Here is a 24,465-nt window from a genome sequence, read left to right on the forward strand (position 1 = left end):
TTGTTACTAGTAGCAATTCAATTGTTGATATCAAGAATAGACATTTCAACTAGTGACAACTGAATTCTTGATATCAAAAATAAAGGTTTTTACTAGTAAGAATTGTATTTCTGATATGTGTATTCAGAATTTTAACTAGTAAGAAATACATTTTTGATATCTGTAATAGTTGTGTTGCCCTTTTAACATTTAAAACACATGTAGGATATGAATTGTTGATATCAACAATTAAATTGTTGATATCAACAATTAAATTCTTGATATCAACAATTCAATTCTTGATATCAACAATTCAATTCTTGATATCAAAAATGTAATTGTTGATATCAAAAATGTAATTGTTGATATCAACAATTTAATTTTTGATATCAACAATTGTATTTTCACTAGTGAAATCTCACCATAGGCTGCCATTCAAAATCAATTGTTGATATCAAGAATTTAATTGTTGATATCAACAATTACATTTTTGATATCAACAATTACATTTTTGATATCAAGAATTGAATTCTTGATATCAACAATTCAATTGTCACTAGTTGAAATGTCTATTCTTGATATCAACAATTGAATTGCTACTAGTAAAAATTTTCATTTTTGATATCTGAAAATGTATTTCTGATATCAATATAATTTCAGATATCTAAGATGTCTTTCTTACTAGTAACAATCACATTCATGATATCAGAAATGAACATTGTCACTAGTGAAAATGGAATTATTGATATCAAAAATGAACATTGTTACTAGTAGCAATTCAATTGTTGATATCAAGAATAGACATTTCAACTAGTGACAACTGAATTCTTGATATCAAAAATAAAGGTTTCTACTAGTAAGAATTGTATTTCTGATATGTGAAACTGGAATTTTAACTAGTAAGAAATCAATTCTTGATATCAACAATTGATTTTGAATGGCAGCCTATGGTGACATTTCACTAGTGAAAATACAATTACAGATATCAAGAATTATAGTTTTTACTAGTTGAAATTGAATTGTTGATATCAAGAATTATCAATTTAACTAGTGAAAATGTAAATGCTGATATCAAGAATTAGCATTGTTACTAGTGGAAATGTAATTCCTGATATCAAAAATTGCCATTGTTACTAGTAGAAATCTAATTCCTGATATCAATAACTATCATTTTAACTAGTGAAAATTTAGTTGTTGATATCAAGAATTCATATCCTGCGAATGATTAAAAGTCAAAACGGCTTGCCTATTGCCATTCCCAGGATATAAATTGTTAATATCAAGAATGATAGTTTTTACTAGTTGAAATTCAATTGTTAATATCAAGAATGATAGTTTTTACTAGTTAAAATTCAATTGTTGATATCAAGAATGAACATTTTTACTAGTGGAAATGTAATTCCTGATATCGAAAATTGCCATTGTTACTAGTAGAAACATTATTCCTGATATCAAGAATTATAATTTTAACTAGTGAAAATTGAATTGTTGATATCAAGGATTCATATCCTGGAAATGAATAAAAGTTAAAACGGCTTGCCATAACCTCACGTCATTAGTTAAGACAATCTTGCTGTTTCAGAGTGCTCATGCTTCCATACATCCAGTGTTAACACATTTTGGGATAATTAAACTTATGAATGGCATATTAAGCAGAGATTAGAGGATTTTTAAAACAAAAAAATTACACATTTAAATTTCGGCCTGTTAAGCATTATATCACAAATTGTTCCATCATTGGCTATGATGCCGATCAGAAATTTAATTATACTCAACATTTTAAGCTTTAAGGGAGATTTTGCATTATCAGCCACATGCACAAAACCAGTCAGTTTATTACTACTTGGCAAAGCTCTTTTTGTGCTTTATTTAGCACAAAGTTATAGCTACCACAACTCTGACATCTCTGGGGGCATTTATGATTCAGCAACATTAAAGGGTTAGTTCACCCAAAAAAGAAAATTCTGTCATCATTTACTCACCCACATATTGTTCCAAACCTGTATGAGTTTCTTTCTTCTGTTGAACTAAAAAAGAAGATATTTTGAAGAATGTTGGTAACCAGACAGAATAAAACATTCTATGGATGCCAATGGTTACCATCAAGTGTCTAGTTACCATCATTCTTCAAAATATCTTCTTTTGTGTTCAACAGAAGAAACAAACTCATACAGGTTTGGAACAACAAAGGGTGAGTAAATTATGACAGATCTGATGGCAGATTTTTGGATGAACAACCCTTTAACTGGATCCACAATGGGCTAGTGTCAGCCTCAACAGCAAGTAAAAAAACAGATTGGTCACTTTACATGTCTTTGAGAGCTAAGCAGGTCTTAGGTCTTTTTTTTTTTTTTCATGTTAATACAGTTGCCAAGTAAAACTCTGCTTGGAAAAGAACCATCATACTTGAAGTCTTTACAGTCACGGTCCATCCCATTCAGCAATCCTCTGGCATTTGCTATTGAGGCATCCCCTTCATCTCCAACTTTCATCTCAGGACTTTTGTCTTCCTCAAATGGAGAAGCCTTTTCTTTTGAATCGCTCTTTTCCCTGCCATCTGGATCTGCATCTGCTCCACCCTGGAATCACCATCAATCAAAGTTAAACACAGGGATTCCTGAGAGAATTAGGCCAATTTACTTTAGGTTGTGTTTGAATCATTAAGTCATCTTAATCTAGTAAAATGAATTTGACAACGCTTACAGGTTCATCAGAAAAGAAGCTTATGGTGATGACTGAGCAACATTTCTAAAGTCTGAGAAGAAATTTGACATACAAAAAAAAGCATGCGATATGCATCTTTACTGCTTAAAGCTTTCATTAGATCAAAACCTATTTACTGAAAGGGACAGTTTACCCAAAAATGAAAATTCTGTCATCAGGTCATTCCAAACCTGCATTACTTTCTTCTGTAGAACATAAAAGATAATATTTTGAGGTTTTTCAATGGCCACCTAAACATATATTTTGTATTCACCAAACTAAAGAAATGCATACAGGTTTAGAACCACATGAGAGTGAGAAAATTACAAAACTAAATTTTTGGGGGAACTAACCATTTAATGCATGTTATTGGTCTTATTGTCAACAATGTATCAATGAATATATACACAATTTTTAGTCTTTAATCAAAATGTCATAATCTACTTTTAAATGTCATTTTGGCTTATGTCTTTACAAAGAGCCAGTATGTATCAGTGCAGGCAAGACTGGTACATAGGCCTAATGTCTCAAATCCTGACATTACATGCGTAATAATAATAATCAATCTACAAATTCTCCTTTTATTCTGAAGGGCATTTGTTTATAAACAGTAGTACTGGGAGGTAAACCGGTTAATCCGGTATACTGGTTTCAATTTCGCAAACGATATGTATTTTTTCAAATACCGCCACATCAGTGCGTAACAAACAATTGCTATATCTATTCAATGGCCACGATGAACACTATGTAGGAGTGAATTGAGAGGGGACTTCTATTAACTGCATACCCTTCTTATTAATGGTTATAACGTATTATTTTAAAACACAACAATAAAATATAGCTGCGAGCAGCGATTACGGGCCCAAGCCGGTGGCACCGCAACCCCGGTGCCTTTACTTACCTAAAGGCACCGGGGTGGCGGTACCGCCGGCTTTGGCCCTCCATCGCTGCTCGCAGCTATATTTTATATATATATATATATATATATATATATATATATATATATATATATATATATATATATACCGTTCAAAAGTTTGGGGTAAGGAAGATTTTTAATGTTTTTAGGAGAAGTCTCTTCTGCTCACCAAGGCTGCATTTATTTGATTAAAAATACAAACAAAAACAGTAATATTGTGAAATATTATTCCAATTTAAAACAGCTGTTTTCTATTTTAAAATATTTTACACTGTAATTAATTTATGTGATCAAAGCTGAGTTTTCAGCATCATTACTCCCGTCTTCAGTGTCACATGATCCTTCAGAAACCATTCTAATATGATGATTGATGGTCAATAAATATTAATTATTATTTTCAATGTTGAAAACAGTTGTGTACAGATTTTTTTTCAAAATGCGTTGATGAATGTAAAGTTCAAAAGAACAGCATTTATTTCAAATATAATTTTTTTTAACATTATAAATGTCTGTACTGTAACTTTTTATCAGTTTAACTCATTCTCGATGAATAAAAGTATTGATTTATTTATTTCTTTCCCCCAAAAATAAAATTAAAATTATTACTGACCCCAAACTTCTGAACGGTAGTGTTTAATGTTACAAAAGCTTTAGATTTCAGATAAATGCTGTTCTTTTGAACTTTCTATTCATCAAAGACTGTACATAACTGTTTTCGACATTTAAAATAATAATGAATGTTTCTTGAGCATCAATCATCATATTAGAATAATTTCTGAAGGATCATGTGACAGTGACGACTGGAATAATGATGCTGAAAACTCAGCTTTGATCACAGGAATAAATAACAGTTTAAAATATATTAAAATAGAAAGCAGCTGTTTTAAATTGGAATACTATTTTACAATATTACTGTTTTTGTTTGTATTTTTAATCAAACAAATGCAGCCTTGGTGAGCAGAAGAAACTTAGCTTAAAAATCTTACTGACGCCAAATTTTTGAACAGTAGTGTATTATATATTTATATAATTATATAAAAATGTAAGGGATAAGACAGATAATTTTACTTGCCTGACCTGATTAGAACAATGAAAAAAACTTAAATGAAAAAATAACTTGGGAATCACTAAAACGAGGGCGCGATTGAACAGTGGACACATAAAAACATACTCTGTCATTTTGTTCAGAACATCATTCAAACTGCAAAGTGTTAACTTATATTTTTGTACAGTAGCAATAAAACACAACATTGTGCTTTTTTTAAATACATTCAAGCAATCCGCCCCGAAAATGAAACTAAAATGCTCACGGCTGCACAGGCATTCATAATGGTGCGCGTCCTCAGCGAGGAACGAGCAGAACAGAGTCAACGTTTCTTAGGTCATTCCTCCTTCCATAGGAATTTATTGAAAACGCTCGCTCTGCTCCGCACCATTATCAATGTCCGTGCGGACGAACATATTTTACTTTCGTTTTTAAGTTAGCGATTAAAAAGCCCCCAGCAGTGTCACACGTCAGTTAACCGGTGGTAAAATATTATCACCGTCACATACCTAGTATATTTTTATATAGATATAATAGGCCTACCTGATTTTGAACACAAGAGGGCAGTATAGCACTATGTTTGACTTTATTTATTTATTGTTTAGACTAAACAACCATTCTGGCAGTTTTTAAACTTAAACTTCATTCTTAAATTGAAAAAAAAGAATAAAATGAGTTAAGTTCTGATATTTGTATACTTCTATGTAGTAATAAATGGTGTATAATTACATTTTTAGAATATATGAGCCTTTTAGTGTTTACTTTTTTGACATTACTTTAATCCCTCGCCATAGCAAAACCGTTTGAGATATTTATTATCCGTTCACAATTTAGCATCATTAATATATTTTTATCATGTTGAAAAAGTTTGGTGGGAATAAAATAACCACTTAGATAAAGGTGGCTAAAAATTCAGAGGCTGATTTAGCAAAAAAATCCACATTCAGACCAAAATATCTGACTTCCTGATGGTCAGAGCTAATGACTTTAAATTAGAAAGTTGTCCGGGTCGATGAGATCAATATATGAACTGAGTTTTTTTTTACTGGAGTTAAAACTAACCCCCCCACTTTTGTCAAAAACATGTTGAAAGTGACACACTTCCTGCTGCCAGTTGGTGGCGCTATAACTTTGAATCACAATAGTTACATCCATCTGATCGGCCTCTTACCACGAACACACTGCTGAAGTTTCATCAAGATCAGTTAATGTATGCAGAAGTTATTCCACTTCGTGTTTCTCTTTTCTCGCCATAAATTCGATTCCTCGCCACGGCCAAACCGTTCGAGATATCAAAAATCCGTCCGCAATTTAGCATCCTCAAAGTCTTGACTACATGCACACCGAGTTTGGAGGGGACACGGTGAATTTTCTAGGAGGAGTACTTCGCATTCCACAGGAAGCGTTTTCCAAACAACCAATAATAGCCGACTTCCTGTTGGGCTGGCGTAAAACTTGACCGGGGGAAAGTTGTTCGGCCCGATGAGATCTATATGTGTACCGAGTTTCATATTAATTCATGCAAGCGTGTTTGATCTATGGACCAAGTTTTGGGACCCCGTTCAAGGGGGCGCTGTTGAGCCCCCCTGCCACGCCCGGGTACCAGCTTCAGCCCGTCCCTGATGGCAGGGGGTTCTGACTTGTGTGCAAAGTTTCAAGAGTTTTTGAGCACGTTAAGGACCCCAAAAGCCCCTGAAACCTTGATTAACAATATAAAAGCAATAGTCAAATCCCCCCCTCCCCTCACACACACAGAGACACAGAGAGAGGGAGAGAAAATTCTTCAGAAAATCCACATTCAAACCAAAATATCTCTCTTCCTGTTGGTCAGAGATAGTTCATGTAAATTAGAAAGTTGTCCGTCTTGATGAGAACAATACACATACCAAGTTTTGTTGCTGTTGATAAAACTAACCCCCCCACTTATGACTAAAGGTGGCGCTACTGAGCCCCTCACCACGCCCGTTTCTGAAACTTTGCACATGTCTACGGGCTAATAAATGTGATGTGTCTGTCGAGTTTCATCCAATTTCAAGTATGTTAAGAGTCTCAAAAGCATCAAAAAAGAATATTAAAGTTTGAAGCGTTGCCATGGCAACAGTATTAAAGATATCAAAAATCCTTTCACAGGTCTACATCTGCCGTGTGTTTACATTATACACATAAAGTTTGAAGCAAATCGGGTAAAAATAAGAGGGTGATTTCAAAGCATTTTGAAAGGGACACACTTCCTGCTGCCAGTTGGTGGCGCTATAACTTTGACTCACAATAGTCACATCCATGTGATCAGCCTCTTACAACGAACACACTGCTGAAGTTTAATCAAGATCAGTTAATGTATGCAGAAGTTATAACACACTTCCTGTTTCCATTATTCGCCATAAATTCGTGTCCTCGCCACAGCCAAACCGTTCGAGATATCAAAAATCCGTCCGCAATTTAGCATCCTCAATGTCTTGACTTCATGCTGACTGAGTTTGGAGGCGAATGGATGAATTCCCTAGGAGGAGTACATTAAATTCCACAGCATGCGTTTCCAAACAACCCATAATAGCCGACTTCCTGTTGGGCTGCCGTAAAAAGTAAAAGTACGAAAGTTGTTTGGCCCGATGAGATCTATATGTGTACCAAGTTTCATATTATTACATGCAAGCGTGTTTGATTTATGGACCAAGTTTTCGGACCCCGTTCCAGGGGGCGCTGTCGAGCCTCCCTGCCACGCCCGTGTCCCAGCTTCAGCCCGGCCCTAATGGCCGCGGGTTCTGACCCGTGTGCAAAGTTTCAAGAGTTTTCGAGCACGTTAAGGGCCCCAAAAGTGCCCGAAAGGTTGAAAAAAAAATAATTAAAGCTGCAAGCAGCGATGAAAGGGCCCTCGCACCCGTGCCATCGTCACTCGGTGGCTTTAGGAAGACAGAGCATGGTTGGGCAATGTGCATTTAAGGAGGTATATGTAGTAGTTGCTAGCATGTTTAGTATGTTTCTAGCATGCTTAGTACACAATAGTTATGTGGTTAGTACTGTACTGTGTTAACCATGTCAGTTTCTGTTGACAGTAGGTGGGGCTATGTCTATATCTGAATATCACTATGTAGATGTGTTCAGTGCAGGACTTTTATCAAACATGTGAAGTTTGGGGATGATTGGACATTGTATGCTTAAGTTACAACAACTTCCTATAGCATTTTTAGCATGCTTTATGATGTTTCTAGCATATGACATATTAATTTTGGGGTAGACTGGACATTGCATGCCTGAGTTACAGCAAATTCATATTTAATTGCAGTAATAGCATGCTTTAACACTTAGCTAAGTATTTGATAGCATGTTTCTAGTATGTTGCTAACATGTTTTACAGTTGGTGGCACTTTTTTTATATGTTAATAGGAGTCCAGAACAGTGTTAAACGTCACTTCCTGTTGCCAGCAGGCGGCGCTATGACTATATCTGAATATGAGCATGGACTTGTGTTCAGGAGATAATTCTTATCAAACATGTGAAGTTTGGGGTAGATTGGACATTGTGTGCTTAAGTTACAACAACTTCCTTTATTATTTCTAGCATGCTTTAGAACTTAGCTATGTGTTGCTAGTATGTTTCTTGCATGTTACATATTAAGTTTGGGGCAGATTGGACATTCCATGCCTGTGTTACAGCAAATTCCTATTTAATTGCAGTAATAGCATGCTTTAGCACTAAGCTAAGTGTTTGCTAGCATGTTTTAACATGTTTATAGTATGTTGTTAGCATGTTTAGCACATGCTGGCACTTTTTTATATGTTATTAGGAGTCCACAGCAGTGTTTAACATGTCACTTCCTGTTGCCAGCAGGTGGCGCTATGACTGTAACTGAATATGAGCATGGTCATGTGTTCAGGACAGAACGCTTATCAAACGTGTGAAGTTTGGGGCAGATCGGACATTCCGTGCCTGAGTTACAGCAAATTCCTATTTAATAGCAGTAATAGCATGCTTAAGCACTTAGCTAAGTTTTACTAGCATGTTTTAACATGTTTCTAGCATGTTAAGAAGTCAATGGCATTTTTAACATGTTACTAGAACGGCATTAACGTGTTAAACATGTCACTTCCTGTTGCCAGCAGGTGGCGCTATGACTGTAACTGAATATGAGCATGGTCATGTGTTCAGGACAGAACGCTTATCAAACGTGTGAAGTTTGGGGCAGATTAGACATTCCATGCCTGAGTTACAGCAACTTCCTGTTTCATGGCGAAACATCCAAATTCGTCAGGCCGCCGAGGACCCGCCCTTTGACGAAAACTCAAGATCTTCGCAATTTAACGTCGCAAAGGCCTTAAGATTAGACTCACCAAATTTAAAGATGATCAGATTAAAACTGTAGGAGGAGTTCGTTAAAGTACGAGGCATGAAAATGGCAAAAACTGCACAAAAATCTGAGAGGAAGTAGAAAATGGCTGACTTCCTGTTGTGTTTAGGGCTACGCTCCAAGAGACTTTTTTGTAGGTATTAGGTCCTTACATGTATGTACCGAATTTCGTACACGTACGTGGAACATAGCAGGAGGCGCACTCCGTTGAACTTTTATAGGTGGCGCTATCGAGCCATTTTGCCCCGCCCAATTCTGAAACCTATATCAGATGTAAATTTTCGCCAGTTCTGACACGTGTGCAAAGTTTCGTGACTTTTCGAGCATGTTTAGGCCCTCAAAAATGCGATTCAATGCGGAGAATAATAATAAATATAGCTGCGAGCAGCGATTACGGGCCCAAGCCGGTGGCACCGCAACCCCGGTGCCTTTAGTTACCTAAAGGCACCGGGGTGGCGGTACCGCCGGCTTTGGCCCTCCATCGCTGCTCGCAGCTATATTTATATATATATATATATATATATATATATATATATATATATATATATATATATATATATACATACATACATACACACACATACATATATATAATATATATATATATATATATATATATATATATATATTATTGTTCAAAAGTTTGGGGTCAGTAAGATTTTTAATGTTTTTAGGAGAAGTCTCTTCTGCTCACCAAGGCTGCATTTATTGATTAAAAATACAAACAAAAACAGTAATATTGTGAAATATTATTCCAATTTAAAACAGCTGTTTTCAATTTTAAAATATTTTACATAGTAATTCATTTCTGTGATCAAAGTTGAGTTTTCAGCATCATTACTCCAGTCTTCAGTGTCACATGATCCTTCAGAAATCATACTAATATGATGATTGATGCTCAATAAATATTCATTATTATTTTCAATGTTGAAAACAGTTGTGTACAGATTTTTTTTTTTTCAAAATGCTTTGATGAATGTAAAGTTCAAAAGAACAGCATATATTTCAAATATATATATATATATTTAACATTATGGGCCCTATCTTGCACCCAGCGCAATTGACTTTGTACACCGACGCATGTTTCATTCCTATTTTGCACCCGCGCAAAGCGCGCTTTTCCCTCCAAAGAAGCACGTCGCTAAACTAGGGAATGAATTTGCGCTCCCTGGGCGGTTCAGCGCAAAAAAGGAGGCGTGTTCCGGCGCAAACAATCCCTGGTGCTATTTTACTGTTCCATAAAACAATTGCGCCACTGGCCAGAAAAAACCTAGTCTAAAGTCAGTGGCGCGTTGCGCGTTGTTCATTATGCTATTTTAAGGGCGCATGCTTGACCATAATGTATAGCGTGCACAACGCTCATACACTGTGATTCTCTAATCTACACAGAAGCAGCAGTTTTCATTTTTGCAAATCATATTATTACAAACGATAGATAGATAGATAGATAGATAGATAGATAGATAGATAGATAGATAGATAGATAGATAGATAGATAAGTCAAGTCAAGTCATTTTATTTGTATAGCACATTTAAACGAACGACATGTTGACCCAAACTAGTGCTTTACAAGTTAGAGCAGGAAAGGCAGAAACAATATGCCTTACAATTACATAAAAATGTGTGTAAGACACACATAAAAAAAATATATATATACTGTATATATCTGTATCAACATTTCAAAACAAAAAATAAAGCAAAAAGACATAATAAATTAAAGAGAATTAAAAGCAAGAGAATAAAAGTATGTTTTCAAATTTGTCTTAAAACTGACAATTGTGTTACAGATAGACAATTTATTATAAAAGCATACATCTAGCTTACACATTTACCCAAATTATCATACGCCTGAAGCTAATTTGGGTGTGTTTCTCCATCCCCAATGTCACTTCTCTCTCTTTTACGGCCGTGACGAGAGCGTTGCTCTCCTCGGCTGTGAACCGCTCCTGGCGCGCGCCTGGCAAATCCGCCGTTATAATAGCAATACGCCAAGGAAAAAGTGCGTCTGCTCTTAAAGGGAATGTGAGATGATGCTCTGATTGGTTTATTTCACGTTACGCCCAAACCACACCTATGAATAATGAAGCTACTTCAGACCAACCCGTTTTAGATTTGCGCCAGGCGCAAGAGTCATTTATCCCGCCGGGAAAATAGCAACAGCGCCAAGACCCGCCCACAAAGTTACTTGCGCTTTGCGCTTTGACACTTGCGTTTCAGATCGTTAAAATAGGGCCCTATAAATGTCTTTACTGTAACTGTTGATCAGTTTAACTCATCCTTCATAAATAAAAGTACTGATTTATTTGATTTCTTTCCCCCAAAAATAAAATTTTAATTATTACTAACCACAAACTTTTGAGCGGTAGTGTTTAACGTTACAAAAGCTTTAGATTTCAGATAAATGCTGTTCTTTTGAACTTTCTATTCATCAAAGACTGTACACAACTGTTTTCGACATTTAAAATAATAATGAATGTTTCTTGAGTATCAATCATCATATTAGAATAATTTCTGAAGGATCATGTGACAGTGACGACTGGAGTAATGATGCTGAAAACTCAGCTTTGATCACAGGAATAAATAACAGTTTAAAATATATTAAAATAGAAAGCAGCTGTTTTAAATTGGAATACTATTTTACAATATTACTGTTTTTGTTTGTATTTTTAATCAAATAAATGCAGCCTTGGTGAGCAGAAGAAACTTCTCTGTTATGTGCGTGCCACAGACTGCACGCACGTCCGCTTAGAGTTCCGCCTTTTGCCTTCCGTCAATATTACGTTATTAGAAAAATATTTTTTTAGAGAATCGATTTTTTGACATTTGTGAATCGATTCAGAATCGTCCACGTCTGCATCGCGATGCATCTAAGAATCAATTTTTTCTCCCACCCCTAGATTTCATACAACAGGTTAATAAACAGTTACAATTAAGTCACTTACATTTTAGATGCAATGTTGACTGTTTTTGTTCTGTTTCAGCAGCGAAAATAGTTAAACAAAGATCACGGCAGAACCATCACGCATCACGTGTTTTCTCATAACTGAACGATTCAGCATTTTTAACGAATCGGTTGACTCAAAGATTGAATGATCAATCCATAAACATCTGTCTTAATCATGATCGACTCATTCGAACGAATCGTTTGAACGAATGAATCAATGACTCGCTTATTAAGATGGATGCCTGGCGACACCTAATGGCGGTTTAGTGTTGTTTAAAAGCATCATTCTTTCCCACATGTGTGTGATTTGTGTGTGCAACATTATCATTATTTTTCTTTCACTATTATATTAGCGATTTAAAAGCACCCACTCGTGTCACACGTCGATTAACCGGTGGGAAAATATCCTCAGACACATACCTAATAAATGTATATTTAAATACAATATTGGCCTACCTGGTAAAAAGTTTTATATACTATTTTGATGTCCTTTTGGACACAAGAGGGCAGTATAGCCCTATGTTTGCTTTTTTGTTGAACCAAATAGCACTAAATAGCCTGTTTTTAACTTTTTCATTCTTCTTGAATTGCAAAAACAGAATAAAATGGGTTTAGTTGTGATATTTGTATACTTTTATATAGAAATAAATGGTATATAATTACATTTTTAGAAGATTTTTACCTGAATCCCTCGCCATAGCAAAACCGTTTGAGATATTTATTATCCATTCACAATTTAGCATATTTAATGTAGTTTCATCATGTTGAAAAAATTTGGTACGAATAAAATAAATAGTTTAAGAGGAGTGGCTAAAAATTCAGAGGCTGATTTTGCAAAAAAAAATCACATTCAGACCAAAATATCTGACTTCCTGATGGCCAGAGCTATTGAATGTAAATTAGAAAGTTGTCCGGCTTGATGAGAACAATATACAAACTATTTTTTCTTTACTGTAGTTAAAAAGTAACCCCCCCACTTTTGTCAAAAGCATGTTAAAAGTGACACACTTCCTGCTGCCAGTTGGTGGCGCTATAACTTTGACTCACAATAGCTACATCCATCTGATCGGCCTCTTACCACGAACACACTGCTGAAGTTTCATCAAGATCAGTTAATGTATGCAGAAGTTATTCCACTTCCGTGTTTCTCTTTTCTCGCCATAAATTCGATTCCTCGCCACAGCCAAACCGTTCGAGATATCAAAAATCCGTCCGCAATTTAGCATCCTCAAAGTCTTGACTACATGCACACCGAGTTTGAAGGGGACACGGTGAATTTTCTAGGAGGAGTATTTCACATTCCACAGCAAGCGTTTTCCAAACAACCCATAATGGCCGACTTCCTGTTGGGCTGGCGTAAAACTTGACCGGGGTAAAGTTGTTCGGCCCGATGAGATCTATATGTGTACCGAGTTTCATATTAATTCATGCGAGCGTGTTTGATATATGGATCAAGTTTTAGAACCCCGTTCAAGAGGGCGCTGTTGAGCCCCCCAGCCACGCCCGGGTACCAGCTTTAGCCCGTCCCTGATGGCAGGGGGTTCTGACTTGTGTGCAAAGTTTCAAGAGTTTTTGAGCACGTTAAGGACCCCAAAAGCCCCTGAAACCTTGATTAACAATATAAATGCAATAGTCAAATCCCCCCCTCCCCTCACACACACAGAGACACAGAGAGAGGGAGAGAAAATTCTTCAGAAAATCCACATTCAAACCAAAATATCTCTCTTCCTGTTGGTCAGAGATAGTTCATGTAAATTAGAAAGTTGTCCGTCTTGATGAGAACAATACACATACCAAGTTTTGTTGCTGTTGATAAAACTAACCCCCCCACTTATGACTAAAGGTGGCGCTACTGAGCCCCTCACCACGCCCGTTTCTGAAACTTTGCACATGTCTACGGGCTAATAAATGTGATGTGTCTGTCGAGTTTCATCCAATTTCAAGTATGTTAAGAGTCTCAAAAGCATCAAAAAAGAATATTAAAGTTTGAAGCGTTGCCATGGCAACAGTATTAAAGATATCAAAAATCCTTTCACAGGTCTACATCTGCCGTGTGTTTACATTATACACATAAAGTTTGAAGCAAATCGGGTAAAAATAAGAGGGTGATTTCAAAGCATTTTGAAAGGGACACACTTCCTGCTGCCAGTTGGTGGCGCTATAACTTTGACTCACAATAGTCACATCCATGTGATCGGCCTCTTACAACGAACACACTGCTGAAGTTTAATCAAGATCAGTTAATGTATGCAGAAGTTATAACACACTTCCTGTTTCCATTATTCGCCATAAATTCGTGTCCTCGCCACAGCCAAACCGTTCGAGATATCAAAAATCCGTCCGCAATTTAGCATCCTCAATGTCTTGACTTCATTCCCACCGAGTTTGGTGGCGATCGGGTGAATTCCCTAGGAGAAGTGTTTCAAATACCAGACCATGCGTTTCCAAACAACCCATAATAGCCGACTTCCTGTTGGGCTGGCATAAAACTTAGAGCACGAAAGTTGTTCGGCCCGATGAGATCTACATGTGTATCGAGTTTCATATTATTACATGCAAGCGTGTTTGATTTATGGACACGTGTTCGGATCCCGTTCCAGGGGGCGCTGTCGAGCCCCCCTGCCACGCCCGGGTACCAGCTTCAGCCCGGCCCTGATGGCCGCGGGTTCTGACCTGTGTGCAAAGTTTCAAGAGTTTTCGAGCATGTTAAGGGCCCCAAAAGTGCCCGAAAGGTTGACAAAATAATAATAATAATAATAAATATAGCTGCGAGCAGCGATTACGGGCCCAAGCCGGTGGCACCGCAACCCCGGTGCCTTTAGTTACCTAAAGGCACCGGGGATGGCGGTGCCACCGGCTTTGGCCCTCCATTGCTGCTCGCAGCTATATTTATATATATATGAAGAGTTCAGATGCAAAAGCCTCTAAGTGCCATCTGAAATTTTCTTCTAGAATGATCATTTTTATAAAGCTTGTATATTTAAGTTAAGTAATTTCACTTAAATGACAATTAATAGGTAATTTGCAATGCCATTTAAGTGAAATTATTGAACTTAAATATACGAGCTTGATAAAAATGATCATTCTAGAAGAAAATTTCAGATGGCACTTAGAGGCTTTTGCATCTGAACTCTTCATATATATATATATATATATATATATATACATACACACACACACACACATATATATATATATATATATATATATGTGTGTGTGTGTATATAAATATCTATCTATCTATATCTATATATATATATATCTATATCTATCTATCTATATATATATATATATATATACACACACACACACACACACACACACACATATATACATACAGGGTTTTTCCTACATTGAAAATTTTTGGGCGGCCGCCAAAACGATTTTTTGTCCCGCCAAAGCCTTATTTGATCAGTAATTGGGTTTTGCGAGTGAAGCAGGCTACTGACGGAGTGACGGAGAGAACGATCACAGCGCCCCACCCCCGCGCGCGCACTCTCCGTCTTCAGTTCTGTCTTTGCTCTCTCCCTCGCATCAAAATCAACTGATCAGAAAGATCGGAAGACCGAATTCATGTTTCACGTGGTGCATTCGGAGAATATTTTTGCTGAATTAGCGCTGGGTGTGAATTGCAGTCAAAAAAAGTTGCATTATCTTCTCTTACAGCTTGTGACAAGCATTCCGCACATGCAGCTGACATAACTTTAAATAAACGAAAAAAAAAAAAATCTATCCAGTTTGAAGTGGTTTTCTAGGGGTGTGCGAAATGACGATTTTTGATCGTGGACGATTAAAATGTCTCCACGATCTGCTTTTGAAGAAATATCGTAGAATCGTGCATTAGATATATCTGTTCTGGCGCCTCCCAACATACTAAACAACGCGCCATATGTTCACATGTTAACGCAGCGGAACGGGACACTGCAGTTCATAATTTGCATGTGCTTTAATGCCTTGTCGGTTAAACATTTAATTCGCGTGCTGATGCGATGTTCTGACGTGTGCTGTGAAGCTCACATGCACTAAAAGCCTGTCTACCAGCGTCTGGATACTGGACTAAGTTATCTTTCGAGTCTTATTTTATATCGAGTCCTAATATTTTTCTAATATTAATATTTTGAAGAATGTGGCTATCCAAACAGTAGCTGATCCCCATTGACTTTCATAGGAGAATATACTATGGAAGTCACTGGGGTTCATCAGCTGTTTGGTTACCCACAATCTTCCAAATAACTTTTATTTTCAACAGAAGAAAGAAACTTATTCGAGTTTAAAACAACTTGAGAGAGTAAATTATGATAATTTGAATTTTTAGGAGAACTATCCCTAATAAGACAACAAAATGCAAAGAGAAAATCACTCACTGCTCTTCACTGATAACTTTAGCTTTAATGAGTATCAATGTATAATTTATACAGTTAAGTCTATGTTTTGTTTTATTTTCATATTTGTTCATTTAATTACTTTCTTTTCTTTAAGAAAAAAAATCACAAACTGTTTCTTTGTATTTATTTTAAATGTAACATTTATTGTCAATATTGGGCTTGCGGATCATGTGGGTACTAGAGTACTCTTTGCTGTGTGTGGATGACCATGTCGGTCAGCCACCACCGAAGACCAATTTTGACCCAGGAAAAACCCTGACATATATACATATATACACCATTATCAATGTCTGTGCGGACGTCTGTATTTTACTAGTATATAGTATACTATAGTTAGCGATTTAAAAGCCCTCAGCGGTGTCACATGTCGATTAACCGGTGGGAAAATTTTATCACAGTCACATCCCTAATATATTTATATATAAATACAATAGGCCTACCTGAAAGAGAATTTTACTTGCCCGACCAAAGTATAGCCTGATTAGAACGTCAATAACAAAAAAATAACTTGGGAATCACTAAAACGAGAGATTATTCTAATTTCATTACATTCATTTTAAGTTGCAATCAGCAGTTAATAATAAATGTATTACTGATCAATGGTAACAAGGTTGCACTGCTGAGGCTCATGCTGCTTCTCCAGGAGAATTGTAAACAAATGAGCGCAGCACACAAAAAAGCAACCCAGTTAACAACATACTGACTATAAAAATTACAAATATGGAGTTTTTATATATTTTATAACATATGATAGAGTTAAGCAACCTCACTTGACGAGTAGGCAACTATTTCCTGAATACAATCACGATTGAAACTGTGACATTGATTTCATACAACAGGTTAATAAACAGTTACAATTAAGTCACTTACATTTTAGATGCAATATTGACTGTTTTTGTTCTGTTTCAGCAGCAAAAATAGTTAAACAAAGATCACAGCAACTTGTTTTCTCATTACTGAATGATTCAGCATTTTGAAACGAATCGCTTGACTCAAAGATTCAATGGTCAATCCATAAACATCTGTCTCAATCATGAATGACTCAGTCATTGGAATGAATCGTTTGAACGAATGAATCAATGACTCGCTCATTAAGATGGTCGCCTGGCGACACCTAATGGCGGTTTAGTGTTATGTTTAAAAGTATCATTCTTTCCAATGTGCACCATTATCAATGTCCGTGCGGACGTCCGTTTTTTTACTTTCACTTTTATATTAGCGATTTAAAAGCACCCGCTCGTGTCACACGTCGCTTAACCGATGGGAAAATATCCTCACAGTCATATACCTAATAAATTTATATTTAAATACAATAGGCCTACCTGGTAAAACGTTTTATATACTATTTTGATATCCTTTTGGACACAAGAGGGCAGTATAGCCCTATGTTTGCTTTTTTGTTGAAACAAATAGCACTAAATAGCCTGTTTTTAACTTTTTCATACTTCTTGAATTGCAAAAACAGAATAAAATAGGTTTAGTTCTAATATTTGTATAATTTTATATAAAAATAAATGGTGTATAATTAAATTTTAAGAATATATGAGATGTTTTCTGATTCCTTTTTTGACATTATTTTAATCCCTCGCCATGTCAAAACCGTTTGAAATATTTAATATCCGTTCACAATTTAGCATCTTTAATGTATTTTCATCGTGTTAAAAAAGTTTGGTGTGAATAAAAAAAAAACACTTAGCAGGAGTGGGTAAAAAGCAGAGGCTGAATTTGCACATAAATCCACATTCAAACCAAAATATCTGACTTCCTATTGGTCGAAGCTAATAACTGTATATTAGAAAGTTGTCCGGCTCGATGAGACCAATGTACGTACTGATTTTTAAAACTGTGGGTAAAACTAACCCCCCCACTTTTGTCAAAAGCATTTTGAAAGTGACACACTTCCTGCTGCCAGTTGGTGGCGCTATAACTTTGACTCACAATAGTTACACCCATCTGATCGGCCTCTTACCACGAACACACTGGTGAAGTTTCATCAAGATCCGTTAATGTATGCAGAAGTTATACCACTTCGTGTTTCTCTTTTCTCACCATAAATTCGTTTCCTCGCCACGGCCAAACCGTTCGAGATATCAAAAATCCGTCCGCAATTTAGAATCCTCAATGTCTTGACTTCATGCACACCGAGTTTGGTGGGGATTGGATGAATTCTCTAGGAGGAGTACTTCGCATTCCACAGCAAGCGTTCTCCAAACAACCCATAATTGCCGACTTCCTGTTGGGCTGGCGTAAAACTTAGAGCACGAAAGTTGTTCAGCCCGATGTGATCTATATGTGTACCGAGTTTCATATCATTACATGCAAGTGTGTTTGATTTATGGACAAGTGTTCGGATCCCATTCCAGGGGGCGCTGTTGAGCCCCCCTGCCACGCCCGGGTACCAGCTTCAGCCCGGCCCTGATGGCCGCGGGTTCTGACCTGTGTGCAAAGTTTCAAGAGTTTTCGAGCATGTTAAAGGCCCCAAAAGCCCCTGAAACCTTGAAAAACAGGAATTTTAAACAAATCTCACTCAAAGGACAAATCCCCCCACCCCTCACACACACAGAGACGCAGAGGCAGAGAGAGAGAGGGAGAGAATTCTACAAAAAATCACATTCAAACCAAAATATCTCACTTCCTGTTGGTCACAGCTTATGACTCTAAATTAGAAAGTTGTCCGGCTTGATGAGAACAATATACATAACGATTTTTGTGACTCTACTTAAAACTAAGCCCCCATTTTTGACTAAAGGTGGCGCTACTGAGCCCCTCACCACGCCCGTTTCTGAAACTTTGCACATGTCTACCGGCTAATAAATGTGATGTGTCTGTCGAGTTTCATCCAATTTCAAGTATGTTAAGAGTCTCAAAAGCATCTGAAAAGAATATTAAAGTTTGATGCGTTGCCACGGCAACAGTATTTAAGATATCAATAAACCTTTCACAGGTCTACATCTGCCGTGTGTCTACATTATACACATAAAGTTTGAAGCAAATCGGGTAAAAATAAGAGGGTGATTTCAAAGCATTTTGAAAGTGACACACTTCCTGCTGCCAGTTGGTGGCGCTATAACTTTGACTCACAATAGTCACATCCATGTGATCGGCCTCTTACAACGAACACACTGCGGAAGTTTCATCAAGATCAGTTAATGTATGCAGAAGTTATAACACACTTCCTGTTTATCTTTTCTCGCTATAAATTCGTTTCATCGCCACGGCCAAACCGTTCGAGATATCAAAAATCCGTCCGCAATTTAGCATCCTCAATGTCTTGACTTCATGCTGACCGAGTTTGGTGTGGATCGGATCAATTCCCTAGGAGGAGTACATTAAATTCCAGAGCATGCGTTTTTCAAACAACCCATAATAGCTGACTTCCTGTTGGGCAGAGCTAATAACTTAGAGTGCGAAAGTTGTTCGGCCCGATGAGATCTATATGTGTACCGAGTTTCATACTAATACGTTCTTGTATGTGTCCAAGATTTAAGATTGTGTTCTAGGGGGCGCTGTTGAGCCCCCCTGCCACGCCCGGGTACCAGCTTCAGCCCGGCCCTAATGGCCGCGGGTTCTGACCTGCGTGCAAAGTTTCATGAGTTTTTGAGCACGTTAAAGGCCCCAAAAGCCCCCGAACCCTTGAAGAACAATAATAAATATAGCTGCGAGCAGCGATTGCGGGCCCAAGCCGGTGGCACCGCCACCCCGGTGCCTTTAGTTACCTAAAGGCACCGGGGATGGCGGTGCCACCGGCTTTGGCCCTCCATCGCTGCTCGCAGCTATATTTATATATATATATATATATATATATATATATATATATACATACATACATACATACATACACATACATATATATATATATATATATATATATTATTGTTCAAAAGTTTGGGGTCAGTAAGATTTTTAATGTTTTTAGGAGAAGTCTCTTCTGCTCACCAAGGCTGCATTTATTGATTAAAAATACAAACAAAAACAGTAATATTGTGAAATATTATTCCAATTTAAAACAGCTGTTTTCAATTTTAAAATATTTTACATAGTAATTAATTTCTGTGATCAAAGTTGAGTTTTCAGCATCATTACTCCAGTCTTCAGTGTCACATGATCCTTCAGAAATCATACTAATATGATGATTGATGCTCAATAAATATTCATCATTATTTTCAATGTTGAAAACAGTTGTGTACAGATTTTTTTTTTTCAAAATGCTTTGATGAATGTAAAGTTCAAAAGAACAGCATATATATCAAATATATATATTTTTAACATTATAAATGTCTTTACTGTAACTGTTGATCAGTTTAACTCATCCTTCATAAATAAAAGTACTGATTTATTTTATTTATTTCCCCCAAAAATAAAATTTTAATTATTAGGGGAGAGCAGGGTAAGTTGTCACACGGGTAAGTTGTCACACTGTCCATAACTCCAACACTAGAGGCTCTATCTCAAAAATCTAATAGCCACTTTATGTGACTTCTTCTTCTATAGTCAACTTCCTGTTCACATGTGGTCAAGATCACTGTAATCTGAGGTTAGCACAATTTTCTTATTTTTCTGCTTAAAAAGTAAAAAAATCTCACTTTACATTTTATGCAATACAACTTTGTTAGGTATGAATGTTTAAAATTATTATTTTGCACAAAATAGAGGAGACAGTAACGTGTCTTTTGGTACTTTAGCTAAAGTGATATGTTGAGTTAAACTTGAGATTTAGCCAACATTAGCTCACATGTCAATATGGGGCAAGTTGTCTCAATGACTTTGGGGCAAGTCGTCACATGTGCCCCAGCACCAACCCTGCCCTGCCTAGCACGCCCAGTTATGCTTCTGCTATCACCAGCTCACCCTTACCCAGCAATGCTATTGCTGACAGTGGGCTACCAACTCCAGTGGACATCCGGCCATATCCAAAAGATGGCCCCCGAAAACCAGCCAGCAAAGGAAGAAAATGACGTAAATCAGCAATACTTACTGACACGCCAGTGAAGCAGCAACTAGAAATAGAAAAGAATAAGTCTCAATCTAGCAAAAAGCGGTTTCAAAAGAAAGGGAAGCAGAAATCTGGACCAATGAAAAACAAGGCAGCTACATTTACATTTAGTCATTTAGCAGACGCTTTTGTCCAAAGCGACTTACAAATTAGGACTAAATTAAGCGAGTCATTGTGAAGAGGCAAAAAAAAAACCACAAGAAGTGCTCAAAATACGAAGTTCAGGCATTGTTCAGAGTAGCATATGCGTAAAATGTGTAAAATGCAACAATTGGGCCCATGATGCTTGCACCTCAGGCCAGGCAATTTATGTGTGTCAGAATTGTGACTCTGGAGATGAGTCCGATTAGTCAGATACAGGGCATCTGTTTTGTTCAGAGGTTAAGTTATCTGCAGCATTCCATTCAGTTATCAGGATCTATGTGCAAGCCATAGAACGTTTGAGTTTAAAGTTCAAAGTAAAGTGGTTTTGCCACTTAATTGAAATGTGCATTATTTGGATTGAAATAATTGTTTTTCCAGATTCTCCAGGCACGGATGTTTATATTTGCAGTTCTGTTTTGAGTTTAAAAATTAAAATCAATATTCACAATTAAGTAGTTGTGTTCTTATTTTTAGATAATCTAGTGTGACAATTTACCCGCCCTAGTGTGACAACTTACCCGCCGATGGGGCAAATTGTCACAAGTGCACACTCGCTATTCAACAGTCTACAACTCCGTAATGAGATAAGATATAAAGATGTTATGAATACAACATAGGTGCCCAAGACTTCCTTCTTTCATTTGGTATGAGATTTATACCATTTTGATGTATGGTGCTCAGTAAATGTTAGACAGTGTGAAAAGTGTGACAACATACCCCGCTCTCCCCTACTAACCACAAACTTTTGAGCGGTAGTGTTTAACGTTACAAAAGCTTTAGATTTCAGATAAATGCTGTTCTTTTGAACTTTCTATCCATCAAAGACTGTACACAACTGTTTTCGACATTTAAAATAATAATGAATGTTTCTTGAGTATCAATCATCATATTAGAATAATTTCTGAAGGATCATGTGACAGTGACGACTGGAGTAATGATGCTGAAAACTCAGCTTTGATCACAGGAATAAATAACAGTTTAAAATATATTAAAATAGAAAGCAGCTGTTTTAAATTGGAATACTATTTTACAATATTACTGTTTTTGTTTGTATTTTTAATCAAATAAATGCAGCCTTGGTGAGCAGAAGAAACTTCTCTGTTATGTGCGCACCACAGACTGCACGCACGTCCGCTTAGAGTTCCGCCTTTTGCCTTCTGTCAATATTACGTTATTAGAAAAATATTTTTTTAGAGAATCGATTTTTTGACATTTGTGAATCGATTCAGAATCGTCCACGTCCGCATCGCGATGCATCTAAGAATCAATTTTTTCTCCCACCCCTAGATTTCATACAACAGGTTAATAAACAGTTACAATTAAGTCACTTACATTTTAGATGCAATGTTGACTGTTTTTGTTCTGTTTCAGCAGCGAAAATAGTTAAACAAAGATCACGGCAGAACCATCACGCATCACGTGTTTTCTCATAACTGAACGATTCAGCATTTTTAACGAATCGGTTGACTCAAAGATTGAATGATCAATCCATAAACATCTGTCTTAATCATGATCGACTCATTCGAACGAATCGTTTGAACGAATGAATCAATGACTCGCTTATTAAGATGGATGCCTGGCGACACCTAATGGCGGTTTAGTGTTGTTTAAAAGCATCATTCTTTCCCACATGTGTGTGATTTGTGTGTGCAACATTATCATTATTTTTCTTTCACTATTATATTAGCGATTTAAAAGCACCCACTCGTGTCACACGTCGATTAACCGGTGGGAAAATATCCTCAGACACATACCTAATAAATGTATATTTAAATACAATATTGGCCTACCTGGTAAAAAGTTTTATATACTATTTTGATGTCCTTTTGGACACAAGAGGGCAGTATAGCCCTGTGTTTGCTTTTTTGTTGAACCAAATAGCACTAAATAGCCTGTTTTTAACTTTTTCATTCTTCTTGAATTGCAAAAACAGAATAAAATGGGTTTAGTTGTGATATTTGTATACTTTTATATAGAAATAAATGGTATATAATTACATTTTTAGAAGATTTTTACTTTAATCCCTCGCCATAGCAAAACCGTTTGAGATATTTTTTATCCATTCACAACTTAGCATATTTAATGTAGTTTCATCATGTTGAAAAAGTTTGGTACGAATAAAATAAATAGTTTAAGAGGAGTGGCTAAAAATTCAGAGGCTGATTTTGCAAAAAAATTCACATTCAGACCAAAATATCTGACTTCCTGATGGCCAGAGCTATTGAATGTAAATTAGAAAGTTGTCCGGCTTGATGAGAACAATATACAAACTATTTTTTCTTTACTGTAGTTAAAAGTAACCCCCCCACTTTTGTCAAAAGCATGTTGAAAGTGACACACTTCCTGCTGCCAGTTGGTGGCGCTATAACTTTGACTCACAATAGCTACATCCATCTGATCGGCCTCTTACCACGAACACACTGCTGAAGTTTCATCAAGATCAGTTAATGTATGCAGAAGTTATTCCACTTCCGTGTTTCTCTTTTCTCGCCATAAATTCGATTCCTCGCCACAGCCAAACCGTTCGAGATATCAAAAATCCGTCCGCAATTTAGCATCCTCAAAGTCTTGACTACATGCACACCGAGTTTGAAGGGGACACGGTGAATTTTCTAGGAGGAGTATTTCACATTCCACAGCAAGCGTTTTCCAAACAACCCATAATAGCCGACTTCCTGTTGGGCTGGCGTAAAACTTGACCGGGGGAAAGTTGTTCGGCCCGATGAGATCTATATGTGTACCGAGTTTCATATTAATTCATGCGAGCGTGTTTGATATATGGATCAAGTTTTAGAACCCCGTTCAAGGGGGCGCTGTTGAGCCCCCCAGCCACGCCCGGGTACCAGCTTCAGCCCGGCCCTGATGGCCGTGGGTTCTGACTTGTGTGCAAAGTTTCAAGAGTTTTTGAGCACGTTAAGGACCCCAAAAGCCCCTGAAACCTTGATTAACAATATAAAAGCAATAGTCAAATCCCCCCCTCCCCTCACACACACACAGACACAGAGAGA

At 36.8% G+C, this 24,465-nt stretch overlaps 1 protein-coding gene across 9 annotated transcripts in view; it reads right to left on the reverse strand.

The window, feature by feature from the left end:
• The window catches only part of pum2 (pumilio RNA-binding family member 2), a 205,034-nt gene that overhangs the window by 57,133 nt on the left and 123,436 nt on the right, over positions 1-24,465 (reverse strand). For all 9 annotated transcript variants that reach the window (XM_084433346.1, XM_084433348.1, XM_084433344.1 and 6 more), the window contains exon 6: positions 2,386-2,558. In XM_084433346.1, the coding sequence (XP_084289472.1) occupies positions 2,386-2,558 (173 nt within the window). The remainder of the gene's footprint in view (positions 1-2,385; positions 2,559-24,465) is intronic.

The sequence above is a fragment of the Rutilus rutilus genome (assembly GCF_951802725.1).
Source record: "Rutilus rutilus genome assembly, chromosome: 15".
NCBI classification, from domain to species: Eukaryota; Metazoa; Chordata; class Actinopteri; order Cypriniformes; family Leuciscidae; genus Rutilus; species Rutilus rutilus.